The following is a 26575-nucleotide window of genomic DNA, read 5'->3' on the forward strand; positions in this document are numbered from 1 at the left end:
GTCAGGTGATTGGCTTGGTCAGTCTAAGACCTTCCACTTTCTCCCCCTGATGAAGTCCTTTGTTGTGCTGGCAGTGTGTTTGGGGGTCATTGTCATGATGAAGCTTCTCCCGATTAGTTTGGATGCATTTTTCTGTAAATTGCCAGACAAAATGTTTTTTTGTTTTTTTTATATTTCAGAATTAATTCTGCTGCTACCATCATGAGTTACATCATCAATAAAGACTAGTGAGCCTGTTCCAGAAGCGGCCAAGCAAGCCCTTGCCATGACATTACCTCTACCATGCTTCACAGATGAGCTCGTGTGTTTTGGATCAGAAGCAAATCCTCTCTCTCTCTCCATACTTTGGCCTTTCCATCACTTTGGTAGAGGTTAATCTTGGTCTTATCAGTCCATAAAATTTGTTCCAAAACTTTTGAGGCTTATCTCTGGCCTTCCGATTCTTTTTGCTGTTGAGTGGTTTGCATCTTATGGTATGGCCTCTATATTTCTTCTCTTCAAGTCTTCTTTGAACAGTGGATTGTGATAACATCACCCCTGCCCTGTGGAGGTTGGCCGTGATGTCACTGACTGTTGTCTTTGGGTGTTTCTTCACAGCTCTCACAATGCTTCTGTCATCAACTGCTGAAGATACCCTTGGCCGACCTGTTCTATTTCTGTTGCTTAGTACACCAGTAGTTTCTCTTTTTCAGAACATTCCAAATTTTTGTATTGGCTATGCCCAATGTTTGTGCAATCGTTATGATCAATTTTCCCTCTTCTCCCAGCTTCAAAATGGTTTGCTTTTCTCGCAAGACAGCACTCTAGTCTTGTTTGCTTAACAGCAAATGCAGTTTGCATGTTCTTCCAGTGCTTGCTTGTTTTCTCCAGGTACTCCAGCTTCCTCCCACATTCCAAAAACATGCATTTTAGGTTAATTGAAGACACTACATTTTCCATAGGTGTAAACCCAAAGTCAGCTGGGATAGATTCTCACTCACCCGCGACCATAATGAGAACAAGCGATTTTGAAAATGGGTGATTGAGGATAAGCGGCTCAGAAAATGGATGGATGGCTTAACTGCTGCCTTATACCTAAAGGTGATTACATAACATTAACAACCAACCAATAGCCCAGAATGACACAGTGCAGTTTTAAAGAAACTACTGTTATAAATGACAGTCATTCAAAACTTAGCATTATTGTCTTTGTAAAGGTAGATGATGCAACTCGTGTATATAAACATATCATATTTGTACATTTTGGATAGCATTGACATAGGTGGTGATTAGGGTTGCAAAATTCTGGGAATTTTCAAAGTTGAAAATTTTATGGAAATGAATGGAATAAATTTGGGATTTACCATCTTGAAAATTGGCTCTTAATGGGGAAATTAAAGATGGAGTAAATATATTTTTGCATCACCCTGATTAAATAAACACAATTTCACAGACATACAGTGGTACCTTGAAATTTGAATGCCGCAACTTAATTTTTCCAGTTTTGAGACAGTTCTTGCACCATTTTTTGCTTTGTGTTGCAAGCCAAACTTTTGAGTTTTAAGTAGGACCCGACTAATTAATCGGTTGGCCGATTTTATCGGCCAATATTAATCCTTTTCAAAATAATCCTAATTGGCTGGAGTTTTGTCGATTAAAGGCAGATATTTTCTTACTTTCTCATGAAACAGTAAATAATGTCAAGTGATAGAGTCACGCGGAATAATGTCCTTCAGCCATTTGTTTACGAGATGGATTTCAAACTCCATTCAATCCAATAAGCATCTTTAACTGGAAACTTTCCACCTCTTTGCAATTGACTGAAATCTGACAAGCGAAGAATGACATCTCCCTGTCGAACTACTTTACCTGTATTTGGAAAAAGTGCTGGGCCTGAATGCTCAACAACAGGACTCTTAACAAAAAGCTAAGCAGCCACACTTCAATGGCTATAATCACCTTGAATTGTTTGAGGAGGCCTTGCTTTACCCTCTTATCTCCACTATTATTTACTCATGGAGGAAACGCCACAGTCGGTTGGGTCCACAGGAAATGTTTCCACGTGCTGGCTGTGGCCATTAGGAGTGCTTTGTCTCAGTGAGAGTCCTCTTTCAGAGCGCTGCGCACTCTGGACTCCAGCTGGTCCGCTGTGGGCCGGGAATCCGGGTTTGAGGAGAGCATGTCGAAAAGCAGGCCACACATCGCTGGGCCGGGAGGGGTGGGCAGCGGGGCTGCTCTCTTCCACTTCATGGGAATACACAATTGGAGATCAGCGTTCTCCCACAAAGCTTCACCAAGTGGCATCAACCAGCGACCCTTACACACGTAAGCACCTAAAGGGTAAAAAAAAAAAAAACATTAAATCATCACAGGCTGGAGCTTCCGGTCCGAATGTAACCACTGTGATTCATTTTTGTTGTTCTTCTGACCCAAAGTACACATATTTTGTCTATGTAATTGTACAACATTTATTCAATGGAGATGAGAGAATACAAAAACATATGCTCCTTCTAAGTAGCCTGTTCGACAAGCGGTACCCACGTCTCACTGGGAATGGATGCCTAACCTCCGGATATCAGCTCGGGGGTGAATTTCACATTTTAAGTGTGACATATTTCCTAGATGGATTTCAATGGTCTTCGGGAAAAGTCCACATTCCGGGAATTCTACCCTCTTGCAGACTTAAATTGGAGTCGCGCCTCTCAAGCCATTACATGCAAATTAGCCGGGGACGCGTGCTGGGTGGTGTCAGAAGTCATGACCGGATTATCCGCGTACCTTGAAAACGCGCAAGCCAGGCGCGTAAAATACAGAGTGACAGTACGCACCAATGGGAGAATATGGGGCAATATTAGCAAAGCTATGGGAACATGTTGTTTTGATACCAGAAAAGCTAGAAACAAGCAAGCTAGCTCTTGGTTGAAAAAATAAATAAATTAAAAAAAAGCAACGACATGTAATTTTTTCCCTCAATATGTAACCGGATGAACGTGGGGAACTTATGAGCAGGTAACTTTTTTTTTTTTGTGCCAACTGCCAAATTATCAAAATGAACATAATTGATGGTAAACATTCATTTCATTCTTTTTATTTTTGTACTTGAGTACAGAAATCATCTACACACCCTTGATCAAATGCCAGGCTTTTGTGATATCAATTATATTTTGCTGGCGGCACGGTGAACGACTGGTTAGCACATCTGTCTCACAGTTCTATGGACCGGGGTTCAAATCCCGGGCTCGCCTGTGTGGAGTTTGCATGTTCTCCCCGTGCCTGCCTGGGTTTTCTCCGGGCACTCCGGCTTCCTCCCACATGCCCAAAACATGCGTGGTAGCTTGATTGAAGACTCTAAATTGCCCATAGGTATGAGTGTGAGTGCGAATGGTTGTTTGTTTCCATGTGCCCTGCGATTGGCTGGCGACCGGTTCAGGGTGTACCCCGCCTCTCGCCCGAAGATAGCTGGGATAGGCTCCAGCACACCCACCTTGTGAGGAGAAGCGGTACAGAAAATGGATGGATTATATTAATGCTAAATACTACAGTATATTGTGCTCTATATGGTTTAGATATGAGGTGAAAGAGAAATTCTGGAAGGAGCTAGATGATGTAGTTCTGAGCATCCCAGACAGAGAGAGAGTCGTAATTGGTGCAGATTGTAATGGACATGTTGGTGAAGGTAATAAGGGTGATGAAGAAGTGATGGGTAAGTATGGTATCCAGGAAAGGAACTTGGAGGGACAGATGGTGGTAGACTTTGCAACAAGGATGCAAATGGCTGTAGTGAACACTTTTTTCCAGAAGAGGCACGAACATAGGGTGACCTACAAGAGCGGAGGTAGAAGCACACAGGTGGATTACATCTTGTGCAGACGATGTAATCTGAAGGAGGTTACCAACTGTAAGGTAGTGGTAGGGGAGAGTGTGGCTAGACAGCATAGGATGGTGGTGTGTAAGATGACTCTGGTGGTGGGGAGGAAAATTAGGAAGACAAAGGCAGAGAAGAGAACCATGTGGTGGAAGCTGAGACAGGACGAGTGTTGTGCAGCTTTTCGGGAAGAGGTGATACAGGCTCTCGGTGGACGGGAAGAGCTTCCAGAAGACTGGACCACTGCAGCCAAGGTGATCAGAGAAGCAGGCAGGAGAGTACTTGGTGTATCTTCTGGCAGGAAAGGAGAGAAGGAGACTTGGTGGTGGAACCTCACAGTACAGGAAACCATACAAGGAAAACGGTTAGCTAAGAAGAAGTGGGACACTGAGAGGACCGAGGAGAGGCGAAAGGAATACATTGAGATGCGACACAGGGCAAAGGTAGAGGTGGCAAAGGCAAAACAAGAGGCATATGATGACATGTATGGCAGGTTGGACACTAAAGAAGGAGAAAAGGATCTATACAGGCTGGCCAGACAGAGGGATAGAGATGGGAAGGATGTGCAGCAGGTTAGGGTGATTAAGGATAGAGATGGAAATATGTTGACTGGTGCCAGCAGTGTGCTAGGTAGATGGAAAGAATACTTCGAGGAGTTGATGAATGAGGAAAATGATAGAGAAGGGAGAGTAGAAGAGGCAAGTGTGGTGGACCAGGAAGTGGCAATGATTAGTAAGGGGGAAGTTAGAAAGGCATTAAAGAGAATGAAAAATGGAAAGGCAGTTGGTCCTGATGACATTCCTGTGGAGGTATGGAAGCATCTAGGAGAGGTGGCTGTGGAGTTTTTGACCAGCTTGTTCAATAGAATTCTAGTGCGTGAGAAGATGCCTGAGGAATGGAGGAAAAGTGTACTGGTGCCCATTTTTAAGAACAAAGGTGATGTGCAGAGCTGTGGCAACTATAGAGGAATAAAGTTGATGAGCCACACAATGAAGTTATGGGAAAGAGTAGTGGAGGCTAGACTCAGGACAGAAGTGAGTATTTGCGAGCAACAGTATGGTTTCATGCCTAGAAAGAGTACCACAGATGCATTATTTGCCTTGAGGATGTTGATGGAAAAGTACAGAGAAGGTCAGAAGGAGCTACATTGTGTCTTTGTAGATCTAGAGAAAGCCTATGACAGAGTACCCAGAGAGGAACTGTGGTACTGCATGCGGAAGTCTGGAGTGGCAGAGAAGTATGTTAGAATAATACAGGACATGTACGAGGGCAGCAGAACAGCGGTGAGGTGTGCTGTCGGTGTGACAGAAGAATTTAAGGTGGACGTGGGACTGCATCAGGGATCAGCCCTGAGCCCCTTCCTTTTTGCAGTGGTGATGGATAGGCTGACAGATGAGGTTAGACTGGAATCCCCGTGGACCATGATGTTTGCAGATGACATTGTGATCTGCAGTGAAAGCAGGGAGCAGCTGGAGGAACAGTTAGAAAGATGGAGGCATGCACTGGAAAGAAGAGGAATGAAGATTAGCCGAAGTAAAACAGAATATATGTGCATGAATGAGAGGGGTGGTGGGGGAAGAATGAGGCTACAGGGAGAAGAGATGGCAAGGGTAGAGGACTTTAACTACTTGGGGTCAACCGTCCAGAGCAATGGTGAGTGTGGTCAGGAAGTGAAGAAACGGGTCCAAGCAGGTTGGAACGGGTGGAGGAAGGTGTCAGGTGTGTTATGTGACAGAAGAGTCTCTGCTAGGATGAAGGGCAAAGTTTATAAAACAGTGGTGAGGCCAGCCATGATGTACGGATTAGAGACAGTGGCACTGAAGAGACAACAGGAAGCAGAGCTGGAGGTGGCGGAAATGAAGATGTTGAGGTTCGCTCTCGGAGTGACCAGGTTGGATAAAATTAGAAATGAGCTCATCAGAGGGACAGCCAAGGTTCGATGTTTTGGAGACAAAGTTAGAGAGAGCAGACTTCAATGGTTTGGACACGTCCAGAGGAGAGAGAGTGAGTATATTGTTAGAAGGATGATGAGGATGGAGCTGCCAGGCAAGAGAGCTAGAGGAAGACCAAAGAGAAGGTTGATGGATGTCGTGAGGGAAGACATGATGGCAGTTGGTGTTCGAGAGGAGGATGCAGGAGATAGGCTCTCATGGAAAAGGATGACGCGCTGTGGCGACCCCTAACGGGACAAGCCGAAAGGAAAAGAAGAAGAAGAAGAAGATGGTTTAGATATGAGGCGGATTTTATGTCAAAACAAAAAGCCCACCATTTAGACTGAATTTTAGAGTGCTGCCCTATTCCATAGCAGCGTGTAGAATTTTAAAAAGCCTCAAAGCACCAAACACTGACTTTATATCAATATCCACGACTACGTGCTCATTCTTTTGCCAAGTCAAATACTGTAAGTGTGTGACGATTGAAAAAGGAAAGAAGCAAGTTGCAAAGCATTTTATCTGTCTGCGAAATGCCTCCAGCTGCCGCTCCTATTATTTGCCTGACAAAGAGGATTGTGATCTGCGAAATTCCATTTTGCCTCTGTTCCTCTTTGGGAAGGTACTGAAATCTCTCTCCCCCTCCAATCGTCACCATTTTCATCCAGACTAATAAGAGTATCACTGACTCTGGGACGTTTGTGGGCACTAAACCAGTTCAGATCACAACACCACCAGGTTGGTTTTGGCTGAGAAGATTTTCTGATTTCAAAAAACAAAAACAAAAATCAATGTGTCTTATAACCCTTTCATTATGCTGGAACAGTGAAGCACTGGGCAGAAGTGGGCCTTGTGCCGTTATATACAGTATAAAATGCCTCTTCAAGAGATTGCTCAGCCACATGGGATTCTGCAAAAATAGGACCAAAACATAAAGGTCATATTTCTTTGGGTGGACTTGTTACATCGAAACTCTGTAGTGCCCCAAGGTTAATAAAAAAATAAAAATAATAATAATGAAAACACCAGCTCACCTGCATTTTGCATTAACGTCAAATTTCAATTAATCTTCATTAATGTAAAATGAATTAATGAATATTATTATCGCAGTCAAATTGTTATCTGGGATTCCCACAGCAACAGTGCTTTTGGGGAAAGACGAGGCATGCACGCACACACGCAAGTGCACACACACTCACACACTGTCATCTTGAATTAAGAGGGAGAGTGCTGCATTAAACCCTTTTCAAAATGTTCAGCCATCCCTCAGCTTGCTGCCATTTACATTAACGATTAATCGGCCATGCTTGACGAACACATGATGTATAGTATCTGACACTTTTAATATGTGCCAGTTAATGGAGTCAAACTCGAGCCAGTGCACTGCTTCACCGACCTGTGAGATCACACACAAACACACAGACGCACGCACACATTTTTGATCTCCCAGCTCTGAGCTCTGACTGGTAAAGTAGGGTACACTCCTACCGATTTCCTTTCTTCCAGTCAAAGTCAGCAAATGCCTCATTCTCAGATGTCTCTGAAAGATTATCTTGACTGATTATCCTGTTGTGTGGGGTGTGTTAAGAGTCATTTTTCTCCCCATTTCTTGTAAAACGGTCTGGCCTGACAATTCAATAGGTTTAACACGTTCAGTATTTGCGATCATAAATCCTGATGTGTGCGGTCAACACAGAGTGACATGAAACTCATGCTGTTGCCGAACACAAATAAAGTAGTAATTGGTGTTAAATGTGCTGAATATAATGTCTCCCCCAAGTCATTCAACTGTAGTGGTAGTTACCAGATAAGCTAATAGGTAGCCTAACTTCAATTTTTTTTACTTAGTATTTTCCAGCAGTCTATGGAGCCATGTTGCTTCTCACAGGTCAGTCTTGGGTATTAGACAAACATCTGTTTTGGGGTAGGAGACTCACAGTTGTCGTTATCTGGATGGTGTGCCATTATCTCCAGCACACCACACAAAAAGGCCAGTCAGAACACGTGTCATGTGTAGGGTTGTTCACGTTTTAAAAATTGGTATGCTCAAGATGAACATTACCCTACATGTAACTCTAGTACTACCATGCTTGTGACAGGAAAAGACTACTATAAATGTTGTATAATCCTGGACATTTTTTTTTTTAAACAGCAAATTCTGTTCGTTGTTGACTCACCAAGTTGTTCCTGTGTGGTACCTTCCTCCACGAAGGTGATTCTCTCCAGGATGGCCCAGAACATCACACCTAGCGAGAAGATGTCTGCCTGGGCTGTGTAGGTCAGTCCACCCCAAACCTCTGGAGCCATGTAAAAGTCTGAGCCACAGGTGGAAGAGAAGTGCTTCCTGGTCAGGTTTCCATCCACTAGGCCCTCACTCATCTTGCTCAGACCAAAGTCAGCGACCTAGAGGTTGAACATGAAGATAGCACTGTTACATGCATTATGTAAGCAAAAAGACTTAAAGTGCTGTACGGGTATATTGTTGTGTTTTTGTATTTACGCATATTATTCTCCCAGATAAATGACCAAATAAATGACAGCAATATCAATATCTACGATGACTGGTATTCCATGTAGTTCAAACAAAGAAGTATTTCCACCCATCCATTTTCTGAGCCGCTTATCCTCACAAGAGTCGCGGGAGTGCTGGAGCCTATCCCAGCTATCTTCGGGCGAGAGGCGGGGTACACCCTGAACTGCTTGCCAGCCAATCGCAGGGCACATACAAACCAACAACCATTCGCACTCACATTGACACCTACGGGCAATTTAGAGTCTTCAATTTAATATTTTATAATGTGATTTCCATCTGAACGGAAATGAATGTGGTTTATTTTGTGAACTACTCCTCACTACACGTTTTTTTTAACAAATCGAATCTTGAATAGTTGATCTATATAACAACTTAAAGGTAATTTGGCAGCTATATGATTGAAGATAGTCCACCATATGGCACCATACTTCATGACTGCATTTCCTCATATAGTTGTATTGCACATTTATTTATTCAACTGCAAAGAGCCAGCGTCTGTTAGGGCAGTCGTCCCCAACCACCGGTCCGCAGAGAAATTATGACCAATTATATAATTTCTGTTGTATTGCAATTCGCGTGTCAATGTGTTTTATTTTGAAAATTGACCGGATCTTCGCCGCCGCACCAGCTGCGCGTCTCAATTGACACGTCGAGACTGCACAGAACGCTTCCGTTTCCGGTCCCAGCTGGCTCGAATGCTCCTGTTTACGGTCCGTGCGGGCTGCCTAACGGCGGGAGAGCTCAAAGAACGAAATCATTTCATAAACTAATTCAGTTCGTTCGCGAACGAAACAACAGTATATCAGGAGTACTACTTAAAATACGGGTTTATCGCAACAGTAAACTCTCACGTATCAAGTCCGCTCTGTTACAGATCCAGTTGTAGGTTGCTGCTCGACACAGGCAGAACTACAACCCCAATTCCAATGAAGTTGGGACGTTGTTTTAAACATAAATAAAAACATAATACAATGATTTGCAAATCATGTTCAACCTATATTTAATTGAATACTAATGTGATATGGTATTGTTGTTTAACTGGTCTGTGCTTGAACAGTGGTGTTTTGTTGCAGGGAAGATAAGGGTGTGGGGGTGTGCTGCTGGAAAGCTCCCAGTAGGGTGCCTGTGGAGGCCACAGGGACCATCTGTGATAACAGTGGCTACAAAGGATTGCTGTAAACTTTATGAGAAGCAAGAAATGTTGAGACAGTGTCTGGCAACAGCGGCAAACGACCATCATTCTGAATAACAACGATGACGTCAAGGGACCCTGGACCAATCAGACAAAGACAATTCCAGTTCTTCTTTCAAACATTGTGTAAGTCTGGGTAGGAACAGATAGTTTTGTTCAGGCTACACTATCTCTGCTGCGGCTAAGATGGGGGTAGTTGCGGACCCAGAGCTCTGAAATATGTATAGACTCCTCTGTCAGGAATAAATTGGTTGGCTTTTAACACGTCGTTATAATTGTAGTTCTTTCATGAAAACGTACACGCATGGAACCTCGAGAGTTAATAGGTGATTTTAAAACACAGGTTCCTTTAATACACTACAAAGACAAGATATTTAATGTTCAAACTGATAAACTTGATTGTTTTTAGCAAATAATCATTAACTTAGAATTTTATGGCTGCAACACGTTCCAAAAAAGCTGGGACAGGGTTATGTTTACCACTGTGTTACATCACCTTTTCTTTTAACAACATTCAATAAACGTTTGGGAACTGAGGACACTAAATGTTGAAGCTTTGCAGGTGGAATTCTTTCCCATTCTTGCTTGATGTAGAGCTTCAGCTGTTCAACAGTCCGGGTTCTCCGTTGTCTTATTTTACGCTTCCACACGTTTTCAATGAGAGACAGGTCTGGACTGAATAACAATCCCAATGGTTCTTTTCCTCTAAGGACACAACGTCCACAATTTCCAAAAACAATTTGAAATGTGGACTCGTCGGACCACAGAACACTTTTCCACTTTGCATTAGTCCATTGTTAAATATATTCTAGAAGTTATCATTTATTTGCTTAGCTTGCATTAGTATTATGGACGATTTTAGATGTCTCGCCTTCAAAAAGATGACTCAGCATCATCCGATGGAAGGGCGCCTGGACCAAGGACGTGATCGGATGTGGTCGGGGACGTGACAGGTGTTGGTCCAATGTTTTGTGTTGTGTCTTATTGTTTAGAACATTATGTCTGGGAAAAACCCTCCTATTTTCAAATAAATGCAGGAGCGAGGGGGGGGGGATTGTTTAGTGCGTGTTGAGAGGCTGTGATCTGAACAATCTCCCATACGCCCTCCTCATGAGAAAAAGAAACCAGCGTCTTCATTCCTTTTGTGTCTATTTTTTATAATGTTGGGTAAGATAAATCCAACATCCATCTTAGATGGGCTCGGGTCCAGAGAAGCCAGCGGCGTTTCTGGTTGTTGTTGATAAATGGCTATTGCTTTGCATAGTAGAGTTTCAAGTTGCACTTATGGATGTAGTGCCGAACTGTATTTACTGACATTGGTTTTCCTAAGTGTTCCTGAGCCAATGTGGTGATATCCTTTACACATTGATGTCGGTTTTTGATGTGTGCCGCCTGAGGGATTGACCGTCACGGGCATTCAATGTTGGTTTTCGGCCTTCCCCCTTACATGCAGTGATTTCTGCAGATTCTTTGAACCTTTTGATGATATTATGGACCGTAGATGATGAAATCCTTAAATTCTTTGCAATTGTACGTTGAGGAACATTGTCCTTAAACTGTTCGACTATTTTCTCACGTACTTGTTCACAAAGAGGTGAACCTCGCCCCATCTTTGCTTGTGAATGACTGAGCAATTCAGGGAAGCTCCTTTTATACCCAATCATGGCACCCACCCGTTCACCTGTGGGATGTTCCAAACAGGTGTTTGAGGAGCATTCCTCAACTTTCTCAGTCTTTTTTGCCACCTGTCCCAGCTTTTTGCAGCCATAAAATTCTAAGTTAATGATTATTTGCTAAAAGCAATCAAGTTTATCAGTTTGAACATTAAATGTCTTTGGAGTGTATTCAATTAAATATAGGTTGAACATGATTTGCAAATCATTGTATTCTGTTTTTATTACCACAACGTCCCAACTTCATTGGAATTGGGGTTGTACTTTTACAGAGTTCAAAGTCTACTCTCATTGAGGAGCTCCGACCCCCACTCCTGCGTCGCGCCCACAGTGGACGCACCACGAATGGCGAAGGAGGAAGCAGAACCGAGGCAAGAGTGTGTGTGCGCGTGCGCCCCACCACAGCCGGTCCGTGAGAAAAATGCCGACTCCTAACCGGTCCGCGGTGCAAAGAAGGTTGGGGAACACCGTCTTAGGGGGAAAGCGTTGCTTTTATTTGAACATATTTATTTGAATGTAATTTTTTTTTAACTTATTACTTTTCATATTGAATATAATAATCCAAATTCTGAATTACAACTATAACGTAAGTATAAATATCAATTTTCTATACCACTTGTTCTCAGCAAGGTGATTGGTAAATTGAGCTGGAACCTATCCCAGTTTACCAGACAGAGGCAGGGTACACCCTGGACCAGTCGCCAGCCAAGTGCTTTTTTTTTTTTTTTTTTTTTTTCTTCCTTTAACCAATCTGTATTCTTTTGGGAGTAAATGTTGAAATGTTTAATTGCTTTTGCTCCAGAATACTCTGCTCTTCAAACACCACCGTCAACTGCAGCTTTACAAACTTTCTTGAAGGGGAAAAAAAGCAGATGTCTTTTTGAGGGGTGGCAGTTATTTGTTCAAAGTGGAAAGCACACTTGCTAATTAACCGGGGCTCAGCACCTATTAGAGTAGTTCCACCACCATTTGAGTAAATACGGTAGGACGCTTTGTTACAACACTAGAATCACCAACTCAGACCAATTTGGCGCAGACAAAACCAAACAGGACAATAGTTCAATCTGTGATAATTTTGTATACAGTAATACATTTTATAAGTGTGGTACTTGTTTATGGATTTGGGTATGAAAGCATAAAAAGGTTCAAGTAGAGCTGTCCCATGTAATGATATACACACACCCTTTCCCAAAAAAAATTTATATCATGGAAATGTGTATTTATTTCATAATTCCATTCAAAAACTACACTTTCATAGGTTATAGATTCAGGGCCCACAATTTCAAATATGTATTTGTTTATTTTTACATAATTTGGGCTTCCAGCTCAGAAAACCCACAAAATCTGGAATTTAAAAAAAATAGAATACTGTAAAGAAATCAGCCCACATTTTGTAGGCCATAAATGTTTTAAACTGAGTGTCACACACTAATCAGCCACTAAACTCAAAGCACCTGCACAGGTTTCCCCAGGTGTCATGAAATTGCTTCAGTTTGGTTCAATTGTCTCAGTTGGGTTCAATATGGGGAAGAGTGCAGACTCAACAACTGGCCAGAAGACCATCATTGATACCCTCCATAGGATGGGTAAGCCACAAAGGTTCATAGTTAAGGAGGTTGGCTGTTCACAGAGTGCTGTATCCAAGCATATGAATGGAAAGTCAGGAGAAGATGCACCAGCAAAAGAGATGACCGTGGGCTTCAGCGGATTATCAGAGTGGAATGAGGCGGGAGTCACAGCTTCAAAAACCACCACATTCAGATGCATCTGGGAGATGGGCTACAACTGTCGGATTCCTCGGGTGAAGCCACTTCTGAGCCAACGTAGGAAGCGTCTCAACTGGACCAAGGAGAATAAGGACTGGACTGTTGGCCAGTGGTCCAAGGCCCTCTTTTCCTTCTGCTTTCTTAAATCTAAGGTCACCGCAACAGTCGACCAGAATGTTTTAGAGGACTTCATGATTCCTTCTGCTGAGGATCTGTATGGAGATGCAGATTTAATCTTTTAGCAAGACCTGGTCCCTGCCCCCACCGCCAGAAGCACCAAAAGTTTGATGCCCATGCCATCACAGGGATTGACGGGCCAGTCAACTTGCCGGATCTAAACCCCACTGAGAATCCATGGGCATCATCCATCTATTCATCCATTTTCTTCCGCTGATTCGAGGTCGAGTCGCGGGGGCAATAGCTTTAGCAGGAACGCCCAGACTTCCCTTTCTCCAGCCACTTCATCTAGCTCTTCCGGGGGGATCCCAAGGCGTTCCAAGGCCAGCCGGGAGACACAGTCATTCCAGCGTGTCCTGGGTCGTCCCCGGGGTCTCCTCCCGGTGGGACGTGCCCGTAACACCTCACCAGGGAGCCACCCAGGAGAAATCCTAATCAGATGCCCGAGCCACCGCATCTGGCTCCTCTCAATGCGGAAAAGCAGCGGCTTTACTCTGAGCCCCTCACGAATAAAAGAGCTTCTCACCCTCTCTCTAAGGGAGAGGCCAGACACCCTACGGAGGGAACAAATTTCACAATAGGTGAGGGTAGGAACGTAAATCGACCGGTAAATTGAGAGCGTCGCCTTTCGGCTAAGCTCCTTCTTCACCACAACGGACCGATACAAAGTCCGCATCACTGCAAACGCTGCACCGATCCACCTGTCGATCTCTCGTTCCATTCTTCCCTCACTTGTGAACAAGACCCCAAGAAACTTGAACTCCTCCACTTGGGCCAGGCTCTCATCCCTGACCAGGAGAGGGCACACCACCCTTTTCCGACTGAGGACCCTGGTCTCAGATTTGGAGCTGCTGACTTTCATCCCAGCCGCTCCACACTCGGCTGCGAAGCGCTCCAGTGAGAGTTGGAGATCACGGCTTGATGAAGCCAACAGAACCACATCTGCAAAAAGCAGAGATGCAATACTTATGCCCGGACCCCCTCTATGCCTCGGCTGCACCTAGAAATTTTGTCCATACAACGAATGAAGAGAATCTGTGACAAAGGGCAGCCTTGGTGGAGTCCAACCCTCTCGAAAACGTGTCCGACTTACTGCCGGCAATGCGGACCAAACTCTGACACTGGTCGTACCGGGACCAAACAGCCCGTATCGGGGGTTCAGTACCCCATACTCCTGAAGCACCCTCCACAGGACTATCCGAGGGACACAGTCTAACGCCTTCTCCAAGTCCGCAAAACACATGTAGACTGGTTGGGTGAACTCCCATGCACCCTCGAGGACCCTGCCGAGGTAGAGCTCGTCCACTGTTCCACGGCCAGGACTAAAACGTCACTGCTCCCCCTGAATCTGAGATTCGACTTCCCGGCGGCCCATTCTCTCCAGCACCCGTGAATAGACCTTACCAGTGTTGATGGTGCACTGCTTCCCCCTCCTAAGACGCCAGATGGTGGACCAGAATTTCCTCAAAGCCGTCCGTAAGTCTTTCTCCATGGCCTCACCGAACTCCTCTCACGCCTGAGTTTTTGCTTCAGCGACCACCAAAGCTATATTCCGTTTGGCCAGCCAGTACCCATCAGCTGCCCACTGGCCAAAAAGGCCCAATTGGAATCCTTCTTCAGCTTGACGGCCTCCCTCACTGTTGGTGCCCACCAATGGGTTCGGAGATCGGCGCCATGACAGGCACCGACCACCTTACGGCCACAGCTCTGTTTGGCCGCCTCAGCAATGCAGGCACGGAACATTGTCCACTCGGACTCAATGTCCCCCGCTTCCCCCGGAACATGAGCAAAGTTCTGTCGGAGGTGGGAGTTGAAACTCCTTCTGATAGGGTATTTTGCCAGCAGACCCTCACAATACATTTGGGCCTGCCAGGTCAGATCGGAATCTTCCCCTTCCTTCAGAGCCAACTTACCAGGTGGTGATCGGTTGACAGGTCCACCCCTCTCTTCACCCAAGTGTCAAAGACATGCGGCCGCAAGTCCAATGACACAACCACAAAGTCGATCATCGAACTGCGACCAAGGGTGTCCTGGTGCCACGTGTGGACATCCTTATTCTTGAACATGATGTTCATTATGGACAATCTGTGGTGAGCACAGAAGTCCAATAACAGAACACCGCTTGGGTTCTGATCTGGGGGGTTGGGGGGTGAGGTGTTGGCATTCCTTCCAATCACGCCCTTCCAGTTCTCAATGTCATTGCTCACGTGAGCATTGAAGTCCCCCAGCAGAACGATGGAGTCCCCAGTGGTAGCGCTCTCCAGCACCCCCTCCAAGGACGCCAAAAAGGGTGGGTACTCTGAACTGCTGTTTGGTGCATAGGCACAAACAACAGTCAGGCCACCCGAAGGCAGAGGGAGGCTACCCTCTCGTCCAACGGGCTGAACCCCAATATACAGGCGCCGAGCCGGGGGTGGGGGGGGGGGGGCAACAAGTATACCCACACCTGCTCGGCGCTTATCACCGTGGCCAACTCGAGAGTGGAAGAGAGTCCAACCCCTCTCAAGAGGACTGGTACCAGGGCCCAAGCCGTGTGTTGAGGCAAGCCCGACTATATCCAGTCGGAACTTTTTGACCTCACACACCAGCTTGGGCTCCTTCCCTGCCCGAGAAGTGACATTCCACGTCCCTAGAGTCAGCTTATGTAGCCGGGGATCAGATCGCCAAGGTCCCTGCCTTCGGCCACCGCCCAGCTCACACTGCACCCGACCCCTATGGCCACTCCCACTGGTCGTGAGCCCATCAGAATCAGAATCATCTTTATTTGCCAAGTATGTCCAAAAAACACACAAGGAATTTGTCTCCGGTAGTTTGAGCCGCTCTAGTACGACAACAGACAGTCAATTTACAGAACACGGGAAGGGGGCTCCATGTTACGCTTTCGGGCTGTGCCCGGCTGGGCCCCATGGGTGCAGGCCCGGCATCCAGGCACTCGCCTTCGAGCCCCACCTCCAGGCCTGGCTGCAGAAGGGGGCCCCGGTGACCTGTGTCCGGGCAAGGGAAACCTAAATCCATTTATAATATTCACCATAGGGTTCTTTTTGCTGTGGTTTCTTTGGTCCCTCACCTCGGACCTGTTTGCCATGGGTGACCCTACTAGGGGCGTGAAGCCCCAGACAACTTAGCTCCTCGCCTCATTGGGACACACAAACCCCTCCACCACGATAAGGTGACGGCTCCAGGAGTGGATGGGGTATTATCAGGAGGAAAATGAGGGGCACCAGACCCAAAAACAAAGAAGAACTGACAGCAAGCATCGAGAAAATTTGGGCTTCAATCACTCCCAGGCATGCCACAGACTGATTGCCTCACCGCCACGGCACATCGAGATATTGATTAAAGCAAAGTTATTCCCAACCAAGTATTGAAGATTAACATATCGTTTTGAAAGTACCATATTTTGATTGATTAAATGTGACCCTAATTTATTATTATTTTTCTAGAAAAACTGAGAAGTAAATGGTGATTTGTTCAGAGTATTCTAATTTTTTGAATTCCTGATTTCGTGGGTTTTATGCGCTGGAATGCCCAAAAGCCCAAACAATTTCAAGTATTTGATTATTTTTAATCAAATAAATACTTGAAATTGTTTAAATTGTGGGCCCTGAATCTATAATCTATGAAAGTTTAACTTTTTGAATGGAATTATGGAAATAAAAAAAACTTTTCCATGATATGAAATTTTTTTGGAAAGGGTCTGTACAGTGTATCGAAGATACGATAACAAATCCTCTATCGTTTATATCGTTAGATTTACCTTTTCGCTCCTGATGAAATCCTGTAATTTCTTCCTCCGCTTAGTAATACTTTAACTGCATTAATGGTAGGCATTCTAGTGTCTTCAAACTCTGTGTTGTATTCATCTTAATTATTTGCACTTTACTGCATCCCTTGAAAAGTTGTTGTACTACCAGATACTTTGAAAGGTATGTATTTGGCCACTGGATATTTTTTTTGTATTTTTATTAATCTTTTATTCATTTCATTGTGTGGTCTATATAAAATAAGGATTTTATCAATAAATGGAGAAAAGATCAGAGAACATTTCCATTAATTTCATGTAATTTTAAGGAAAATATTATATCAGGATACATATTGGGATATAAAATTACTTATATTGGGATATTTAATTTTGTCCGTATCACACAGCTTCAGATGAAGCATGAACTACAACTGTTTTTTTCCCAACTGTGTTTTGTTGCAGTCCAAGCTGATAGCAAAAGTGAGAAAGATGGATGCATAGGTAGCTATTTATCCAATTAGAGAATTGTAGGACCTACCTTAAAAATAGGACCACTCGGTGTAACACTGACAAGCACATTGTCAGGCTTTAGGTCTCGATGGATTATACCAAGGTTATGCAGGAAGGCTACGGCACTGCTGAGCTGCTGCACCACACTGTGGTTGCCATGGGCGTCCAGTGGCCTGGAGAGCAGATACTGATTCAAGTCACCTCCGTCACAGTACTCCATCACGAGCCACAAGGCCGAGCAGCGCATGGATCCCGGCTGCTCGTCCCCTCTCTGGGATGGCCTTTTCCTGGCTCTTTTTGGAGGTCTTTGTGGAGTTAAAGAGTAGGGTGAGTTTGATGGAGGAGAGTTGGTCCTGTCTTGAAGTCTGGACACAGCGTTAGTCCTCCTTCGAGGGTTAGACTGAGAACCTCTATCTTGACCAACACTTCCTTTTAGCACACTTTCAACTAGCTGTAAAGGCAGCTTCCCCTTTCTTAGGGGCTTCAAACTCCTCTGTCCCGTCTGCAGGAGGCTGCTATGGAGTGCAATAATGTTGACATGGTTCTTGGCTGTGGCTCTCATGGCCCACAGTTCTTGCAAGTACAGTTCAATGCATTCCGGGTCCCTGCAGGGCAGATGCTTAATAGCCACCTTTTTTCCTGTTTTGGCTATATGACCCTCAAAGACCACGCCATAGCTGCCTCGCCCTACCTCCTTTTCTAAAGTGTAGAGCTCCTCCATGTCTCACAGGCCTGTTGTACAAGGATGACACAAGTAAAATACTACATACACATTTTAATGATATATCTTTACACGTACATTTAAACGTGATCTTTGTACAAATTACACTTAATAAATTCAGAGAGGATGCCGAAAAATCCAATAACTGACACGCTGGTTGATAAATTAGACTCAGCAGGGGTTTCAAACTCATTTTTGTCATGGACCACATTGTAGTTATGGTTTTCCTCAGATGGTTGTTTTGATTGTGAAATAATTTAAATGTTTAATCACCTTATCATATTACATGCACACACAAAAAATTATAAATAGCTACTTTTGAAATCATAATTCAATTAAAACAGTTTGTTTATTTTAAAAAGACGGTTGGTAACAAAAACAAACAACCAAACAAACAAAAACAAAACAAAAAATCACACTATTGCAACATAAAATGAAGACAATTTTCCATTTTGGTATACACTTTAACGGGAAAACAAAGTACATGCATAGGATTTGCTTCAGCCGGCCACATGAAATGCTGTGGTGTGCCAGATCTGGCCCCCGGGACTGGAGTTTGATATGTGTGCATTACAACACACTATTTAGAGGATTATATACTGTATCACAATGTGCGTACTGCGACGTGTAACACCATTTTGTACAGAAGTTAGAAGGCGCTGTAGTCCACCACTATTCACTACCCTCGACCAACACAGCAGTAAAGTCACCATCATGGTAAATATTGCAATGAAAAACAATTGAAGTTTGATAGCGCTGTTGTGACAGCTACCGTCTCAGCATTCACACACGTATGGTTATTATGTAGCTAAACGAGGGCTTCGAAGTAAAAAAAAATATATTAAAAAATGTAAAAAAAAAAGTTAAACTGGACTCAATATGGCGTTTAACAACACAGCGCTTGACCGAATGTCTTTAAATCTACAGCAGACCATATGGTTGAACTGAAGACACAAACACGGCGGCACGATATGTCAATGCGACACATTGATAATAATTCAAACTTACCCTCACATTTGTTTGAATAACCACCAACGAGTTAACTTGAAAAAGTTGTAAGCCTCCCTCGTGGCATTATATCAGCGAATTAGTTGCACATTTCCGTGAAAAAGCAGCAAAACATTACTAGGTTACTTCCGCATTCGACCGTCGCGCGCAGAGTGCATGCGAATCGTGATTGGACGCATAAATTCAGCTGTGTGTTTTGATTGGCCATTTCAGAGCGGGGTGAAATATGATTTGAATTGTTTTCAGCCAATCACAATGGCTTCAGTCTGTGGCGTATGGGAATTGAGGTTTTTGAAAATTCCTCCTTGGCATTTACGAGTACAGTACAGTAAAGTATGATTCCAAACCAGGGTGCCGTGGCAGTGGCACATTTGTGTGCCGTGAGAGAACACCAGGGGTGCCGCGGGAAATTATTGTACTTAATTTTTCCAGCAATTATTCATTCATGCATTTATAAATTACAGATATATGTTTGTTCAGCTATCAATGCCAGGCAAAACAATTAAATGCTATTCCGTTAGATAGCAGAAGAAACAAAACAAAACGAAACATTATTGCTAGCCATTTTGTTTTTTTTATGTAAAAATGTGTGTACACATTTTACATTCGGTCGGGATCCCAATAAAGGTTGGGAAACTCCTGGTGTACTGTATGTACTATACTATAGTTATAATACATACAGTATACCAGTGGTGTCAAACCTACGGCCTGTGGGCCAGAACCGGGTCGTAAAGGGGTCCAATTTGGCCCGTGGTGATAGAATAAAACGTTAATTCTAAAAAGTTCCCACTTTTGTTTGTATGGTGCGATGAGTCAGTTGAGGTTGTCAAGATTTCCAGATGGATGTAGAAATTTCCATCTATCCGTCCATCTTCTGTACCTCTTATCCTCACTAGGGTCGCCAGGGCGTGCTGGAGCCCATCCCAGTTATCTTCGGGCGAGAAGCGGGTTACACCCTAAACTGTTTGTCAGCCAATAATAAATTGATTTCTAGATCGTAACAAGTTATTTTATAAAAGGTAAGTACATTGTATAGATCCACTGTGGTCTGGATGTTGCACATGTAAATGAAAACAATGTTTCATGAAATTGTTGAAATTGCACTCTTTTTTGTTAAAACCTTTCAGATTGCTCATATGATTTGAAACAAGATTTGCAGCAACATAATAATCAATAAATGTGAATATATTCCAAATGTACTTGTAATTATTTGCATCAAAAATGTTAATTATTTATAGCTAATTAGTCCATGAATATACTGGTCCGGCCCACTTGAGATCAAGTCAAGGTGAATGTGGCCCCTGAAAATGAGTTTGACACCTCTACAGTATACTACAGGGTGATTGGAAAGTAATTCCCTATTATAAAATACTTATTAATTATTTATGCATTCAAATTTGTATCATTTTTTTCCATCCATCCATTTTCTGAGCCGCTTCTCCTCACTAGGGTCGCGGGCGTGCTGGAGCCTATCCCAGCTGTCATCGGGCAGGAGGCGGGGTACACCCTGAACTGGTTGCCAGCCAATCGCAGGGCACATACAAACAGACAACCATTCGCACTCACAGTCACACCTACGGGCAATTTAAAGTCTCCAATTTATGCATGTTTTTGGGATGTGGGAGGAAACCGGAGTGCCCGGAGAAAACCCACGCAGGCACGGGGAGAACATGCAAACTCCACACAGTCGGAGCCGGGGATTGAACCCGGGTCCTCCGAACTGTGAGGCTGACGCTATAACCAGTCGTCCACCGTGCCGCACATCATTTTTTTATTTGTTGTTAAATGAAAGATAATTTCATGAGCATTCTTTTCATATATTAGTGGTTTTATTTTTTCTTTAATGTATGAGAATTCCAATAACGGTGTGTGGGCAGTATTGTGTGTCCATTCATTGTTTGTGAAACCATAAATGCCAAAAGGTATACTACCATGATACAAGATTAAATGTAGCCAATTAAAAGTGGTGGGGAGAATGTGGAAGATTTGATTTTTCATGGGTTCCTTCTTCCTTTTGCTATTGTTGTTCGTAAATGGCTGAATGCCCACGTTACCGGGAGATGTACAATATGGATCACCGTGGTCTATGAGTGGGCAGCCAACAGTCCTGACTTAACAAATTGTGACTTTTTTCTTTGGGGTTGGTAAAGGAGCAAGTCTACTGTACTAAACCAAAGACTTCGAAAGAACTTGAAGGATGAATGTAAGACGTTATGTCTTCCATCCCACAAGGATTCTTGGTAAAATCAGTTGACACAATTCCTGGGTGCCCGAGAAGCTGCTAACGAATTCTGGTACCCCCTGGACTGGTCAGCAGCCACTTGCGTGCGAACAACCATTCACACTCATATTAAAACCTAAAGACAATTTAGAGTCATCGATGAACATAGTAGGTGGGAGGAAGCCTGAGTATATTCTATTTTAGCTTTTAGAGTACAGTCTATTTTAGCTCCACAAGACACTGAATGAAACGTGTTCAATTTTTCGTTTTTTCTACTGATGGGAATTCATTGATAATGGTAAAAATATTAATGATATGGATCGACACGAAACCCACAATAGTCTCCTTAATACAGTTTGACAAATATACAAGGCACAATTGCTGCAGTCGCACACACACAATATGAATACTGCATTATTTTCTAAGGTTGTCGGTGAAAGAGCGGTAACACAGATAACACGTGGTGCATGTGTGTGTGTGTGTGTGTTTGCGCGTGTACGTGTGTGTGTGTGTGCATTTGTGATCCATCGCTTCTATCAGTGATGCTAATCTTGAATAGTCTTCATTACTTGGGCAGGATGAAGTCAGTCACACTTGACTTGTTTTTATGTTGAAGCAAATGCCCTTTATTGTATTATCATATGTCACCCACTGACAGACGCAGCCGGTGGCTCCAATATACAGAATGTGCATTCAAGTTGGGGGCCTTTATTAGGGAGATATTTTGTGGGGGAAACAAACCAAGAATGAGGAATTGAATTTCCGGTAAAAAAAAAAAATCCAATATGACAAGCTTTCTGAAAAGATGTTAATGGATTCAATAGAAATTTAAACTGTAATCACCCCTGTTTTCTGACTCACTGTGTTTCTGTGGGAGCTTTGTTGGCTAATTAAAGAGTCCAGCAATAGGAAGGGCAACAGTAATTATTTCCTTGATTGAGGTCAACGCCCTCCCGTTTAATCCTGAAATGGTCTCTCCTGAGCCCCCCTCCCCCAACACAGGCCGAACATCAATAAACACCCTCCTGCTATACTGTCATACATTTCACAACAGTCACCACCACATTAAAGTGAAAATTGTCCTCTTTGGGACCCATGCTTTTATTGCCAACGGCATCCTTATTTCTTTCTATTACATTCCCAATATGTTTATAATGTGAGACTGCTGGTATGCATTCCCAGTTTGAATATTTCCTATTGCAAGAAATGAAGTGTACCTCCTGGTTTAGATGCCCCTTGGCCACTATGAGCTCGCAATGAAAAGAAATTATCTTCAATGCAAACACACTGAGTACTGCTGTGTGCTTCCCTGAATGTCTACACTCTATTCAACGTTTTTGGGGTGGTTGATGCAGTGCATTCATATGAGATAGGTGTGTGTTTCCCCTATAATGAAAATGCAATTGTCTTTATAGGCAAAAGCCACTGCAGAGATGCTCCCTGGTCACACAGCAATAGGTCGAATTGTGGAACTGGGCAGGTAATCACCTCAGTTGGACAAGATGGAGAGCACACAAGGACCTCCACACGAAGTCCACAGGTGAGTATTAGTTGTAATAGTATGAATTTCATTTACTTTTTCAGCAGTGTTACTGTTTTGTGTTCATTCCCAAATAACATTTGGCCCACGTTTACGTCTCAATGCCATTAGTCTTGTCTCGTGTTGCGACATCTTGCCGTTATTCTATAAATATAGTTCACGTCTCCAATGCTGTTTCTTTTTCAGACTTTTGTGTAGCACAGTGCACACATACTGTAACACAATTTGAGGTGAGTCTTTGAGTGGCATAATTGCTTAGTGGCCAACAAACCACAAATTAAACAGGAATGTAAAATTAATCAATTTGATTCTAAAAGGACCAACCACAATTCCAAGGAACTTGGGACATTGTGTAAAACGTAAAAACATTATGCGGTGATTTGCAAATCATTTTCAACCCGTATATACACAAGGGCGGCACGGTGAATGACTGGTTAGCACATCTGCCTCACAGTTCTGAGGACCGGGTTTCAAATCCCGGCCCTGCCAGTGTGGAGTTTGCATGTTCTTCCCTGTGCCTGCGTGGGTTTTCTCTGGGCATTCCGGTTTCCTCCCACATCCCAAAAACATGCATGGAAGATTGATTGAAAACTCAATTGCCCATAGGTGCAAATGGTTGTCTGTTTATGTGTGCCCTGCGATTGGCTGGCGACCAGTTCAGGGTGTACCAAGCCTCTCGCCCAAAGATAGCTAGGATAGGCTCCAGGACGCCCGTGACCCTAGTGAGGATAAGCGGTACAGAAAATGGATGGATATACACAACAAAGACACAATATTTAATGTTCAAATTCATAAACTTTATTGTTTGTTTCTTGTAAAAAGCCAAAGAAAAAGTATGTCACCCACAGTTAATCTTCGTTGAACTGAGGTCCTGTGAGGTACACATTTTTTATGCAATGCACTCGCCATTAAATCTGAAGCTTTGAGTGACTTTGGAAGTGTATTTTTCTTCTCCTGATTTTGGCCAATTCTGAATTGTACAGCATCACTGATGTTACACTCGCCTGACTTTAGTGCGGTCAGCGTGGGTTCAGTTCCCGCTCAGTGACGGTATGAATGTGAGTGCGAATGGTAGTCCGTGTCTATATGTGCCCTGTGATTGACTGGCAACCAGTTCATGGTGTAGTCCGCCTTTCGCCCGAAGTCAGCTGGGATAGGCTCCAGCACCCCGCGACCCTAACCAGAATAAGCGGTGTTGAAAATGGATGGATGGATGTATTGTACAACTCCGCAAATCATTTAGATCCCCCATTTTGATCCTCATTTGCATCCCTTGGATGATGTAAATTATTTTAATTTTTCGCATGATTTCCTACTAAATTTATGTCATAAAATGTGTTTAAGAATTAAATCCGCAAACCCCTAATAATAACCTGTGAATACGTCATCGTATCCTTGACTGTGCTACTTTCTAGAGCTTTAATGTTGTGACACACCAGCCTGCAAAGCAATTACACATTCCTATGTAAGGCTATTTGTGTTTCTAATCCGTGCAGATAATAACAGTATCACGACAGCTCTGGGTTTGTTGGCAACATGTTTGGAACTGTTTGAGCTGCATGCCTAAATAAGTATTTTTCAAAATCATTATGATTATATAAATAATATTATCCTGTCTAAAAAAGCATGTATTAGTGGTTATTGTGTAACTGCGATAAATGACAAAAACCTCAACAGCAGCAACAAAACAGCAATCTGTGATGAAACCTCCCGCAGATTTATATGAAGGAACAAAAAACATTTTACAAGATCTTATTGGCATCATGCTTGTCACACTGCCATGTGGCTAGACTGAGAAGGTCTTAGTGGCACAGTGCCGAGTTCAGCTTCACTCTTACTGTTGTCAAGCTAATCACGGTCTTGGCCACCAGAGGAAGCGTCGAGTGGCTAGGCCATGGACACCGGCGATATCAATGACAGGCAGACCTACAAACGGCCGCTTGCTCTTCTGTGCTTCTTATCTGAGCTGCAGTGAGGGCTCTTGTCTATATAAGTGATTCAGCCATCACTATCAACCTCCAACAGGTGCACAACGAGCATTCACGCTTTTACAGGGCGCTAACATCAGCTTAAGTTTAAAAAAAGGAGTTGACGTGTGGTGTTTTGGTAACACCACTGAAGTCATAATTGCTGTTTTGTACAGGCAAGTATTGATGATGATTACCGTATTCCCTCAAATAATGACCGGGGGTGTACATTTACTGCAGCTCGTACCAGACATTTATGTAAAGGAGGCATCTACTTGAGGGAAGACTTTATTTGTACTAGGTTTTGAAGGACTAAAGATTTTTTTGGTAGTCAACCATAATGTGATAAGAGTTGAGTCGAAGTCGATTAATCAGTGATGTTAGTGATATTATTTCAGCACAGTACAGCGGTCCCTCTTTTTCACATAAAGACACATATCGAAGGACAGGCATAGAAACAAATAAAAGCAAATAATTAAAAATCTCATCTTGTGTTCCCCCCCTGCCTGACCCGTCACCTTATTGTGGTGGTGGGGTTTGTGTGTCTCAATGATCCTAGGAGGTAAGTTGTCTGGAGCTTTACGCCCCTAGTAAGGTCACCAATGGCAAACAGGTTCTAGGTGAGGGACCAGATAAAGCACGGCTCAAATGTCCCCCTATGATGAATAACATAAATGGACTTCAGTTTCCCTTGCCCAGACGTGGGTCACCGGTGGCCGGGCCTGCACCCATGGGCTGCCCGAACAGGCAGCGTGGGTCCCCCTTCCCAATGGTTCACCACCTGTGGGAGGGGCTAAGGGGGTTGGTGCGTAGCAAGCTGGGTGGCGGCTGAAGGCGGGGACTTTGGCGGTCCAATCCCCAGCTACAGAAACTGGCTCTGGGGATGCTGAATGTCACCTCTCTGGCAGAGAAGGAGCCCGAGCTGGTGTCCGAGGTTGAGAAGTTCTGACTAGAAATAGACGGACTACACACACAGTTTGGGCTCTGGTACCAGTCCTTTTGAGAGGGGTTGGACTCTTTTCCACTCTGGCGTTGCCCACGGTAAAAGGCGCCAAGCAGGTGTGGGCATACTTATTGCTCCTCGACTCAGTGCCTGTACGTTGGGGTTTACACCGGTGGAAGAGAGTGTAACCTCCGTCCGCCTTTCCTGACTGTTGTATGTGCCTATGCACTAAACAGCAGTTTAACGTGCCCACCCTTTTTTAAGTCCTTGGAGGGGGTGCTAGAGAGTGCTTCTGCTGGGGACTCCCTCGTTCTGCTGGACTGTCGGAACACTTCAACGCTCACGTGGGCAATGACAGTGAGACCTGGAGGGGTGTGATTGGTAGGAACGCCCCCCCCCCCCCCCCCACCCCCCCGACCAGAACCCAAGTGGTGTTCTGTTATTGGACTTCTGTGCTCATCATGGATTGTCCATAACGAACACCATGTTCAGACATAATGCTGTCCACGTGCACTTGGCACCAGGAGACCCTATGCCACAGTTCAATCTTCGACGTCGTAGTCGTGTCTTCGGGCTTGCGGCCACATGTCAATGACACTCGGGTGAAGAGAGGGGCGATCACCACCTGTCAACCGATCACCACCTGGTGGTGAGTTAGCTCCCATGGTGGGGGAAGATGCTGATCCGACCTGGCAGACCCAAAGACTAGACTAGACTATTGTGAGGAATGTCTGGCAGAGTCCCCTGTCAGAAGGAGATTCAACTCCCGACAAAACCTCACTCATGTCCCGGTGGAGGCAGGGGACA

At 44.1% G+C, this 26575-nt stretch overlaps 3 protein-coding genes across 7 annotated transcripts in view; 2 read left to right on the forward strand and 1 right to left on the reverse strand.

The window, feature by feature from the left end:
• elp3 (elongator acetyltransferase complex subunit 3) overlaps positions 1-9762 on the forward strand; it is a 49767-nt gene extending 40005 nt beyond the window's left edge. Inside the window, exons 16-17 of one of the 4 annotated variants that reach the window (XR_009785348.1) lie at positions 7928-8053; positions 9382-9762. The gene's annotated coding sequence lies outside the window, so the exon portion shown is untranslated. Of the gene's footprint in view, positions 1-7927; positions 8220-9381 lie in introns of all 4 variants that reach the window. The other 3 variants (XR_009785347.1, XR_009785349.1, XR_009785350.1) reach the window with 3 other exon arrangements.
• si:ch211-63o20.7 (Serine/threonine-protein kinase pdik1l-B-like) lies at positions 1180-19254 on the reverse strand. 2 transcript variants are annotated; one of them, XM_061753285.1, is made up of 4 exons: positions 19104-19254; positions 17397-18100; positions 7953-8178; positions 1180-2312 (listed from the first exon to the last, which is right to left on the reverse strand). In XM_061753285.1, the coding sequence occupies exons 2-4, from the start codon at positions 18087-18089 to the stop codon at positions 2074-2076; spliced, it is 1158 nt and encodes a 385-aa protein (XP_061609269.1). In that variant the 5' UTR covers positions 18090-18100; positions 19104-19254; the 3' UTR covers positions 1180-2073. The 2 variants fall into 2 exon arrangements, with proteins under 2 accessions (XP_061609269.1, XP_061609268.1); XM_061753284.1 differs by having other exon boundaries at positions 19098-19254.
• Positions 19255-22731: 3477 nt separating this feature from the next.
• pnocb (prepronociceptin b) overlaps positions 22732-26575 on the forward strand; it is a 43940-nt gene continuing 40096 nt past the window's right edge. The window contains exon 1 of the mRNA XM_061753290.1: positions 22732-22858. The gene's annotated coding sequence lies outside the window, so the exon portion shown is untranslated. The remainder of the gene's footprint in view (positions 22859-26575) is intronic.

The sequence above is a fragment of the Phyllopteryx taeniolatus genome, chromosome 18 (assembly GCF_024500385.1).
Source record: "Phyllopteryx taeniolatus isolate TA_2022b chromosome 18, UOR_Ptae_1.2, whole genome shotgun sequence".
NCBI classification, from domain to species: Eukaryota; Metazoa; Chordata; class Actinopteri; order Syngnathiformes; family Syngnathidae; genus Phyllopteryx; species Phyllopteryx taeniolatus.

Bases quoted from the DNA above. Each gene is read 5' to 3' on its own strand.
- si:ch211-63o20.7 (XM_061753285.1), bottom strand. From the start codon at position 18,089: ATGGAGGAGCTCTACACTTTAGAAAAGGAGGTAGGGCGAGGCAGCTAT. The intron at 8,179-17,396 runs GTAGGTCCTACA...TTCAACCTCTAG, and splicing joins CGAGTGGTCCTATTTTTAAG to GTCGCTGACTTTGGTCTGAG. The intron at 2,313-7,952 runs GTGAGTCAACAA...TTTACCCTTTAG, and splicing joins TACCACACAGGAACAACTTG to GTGCTTACGTGTGTAAGGGT.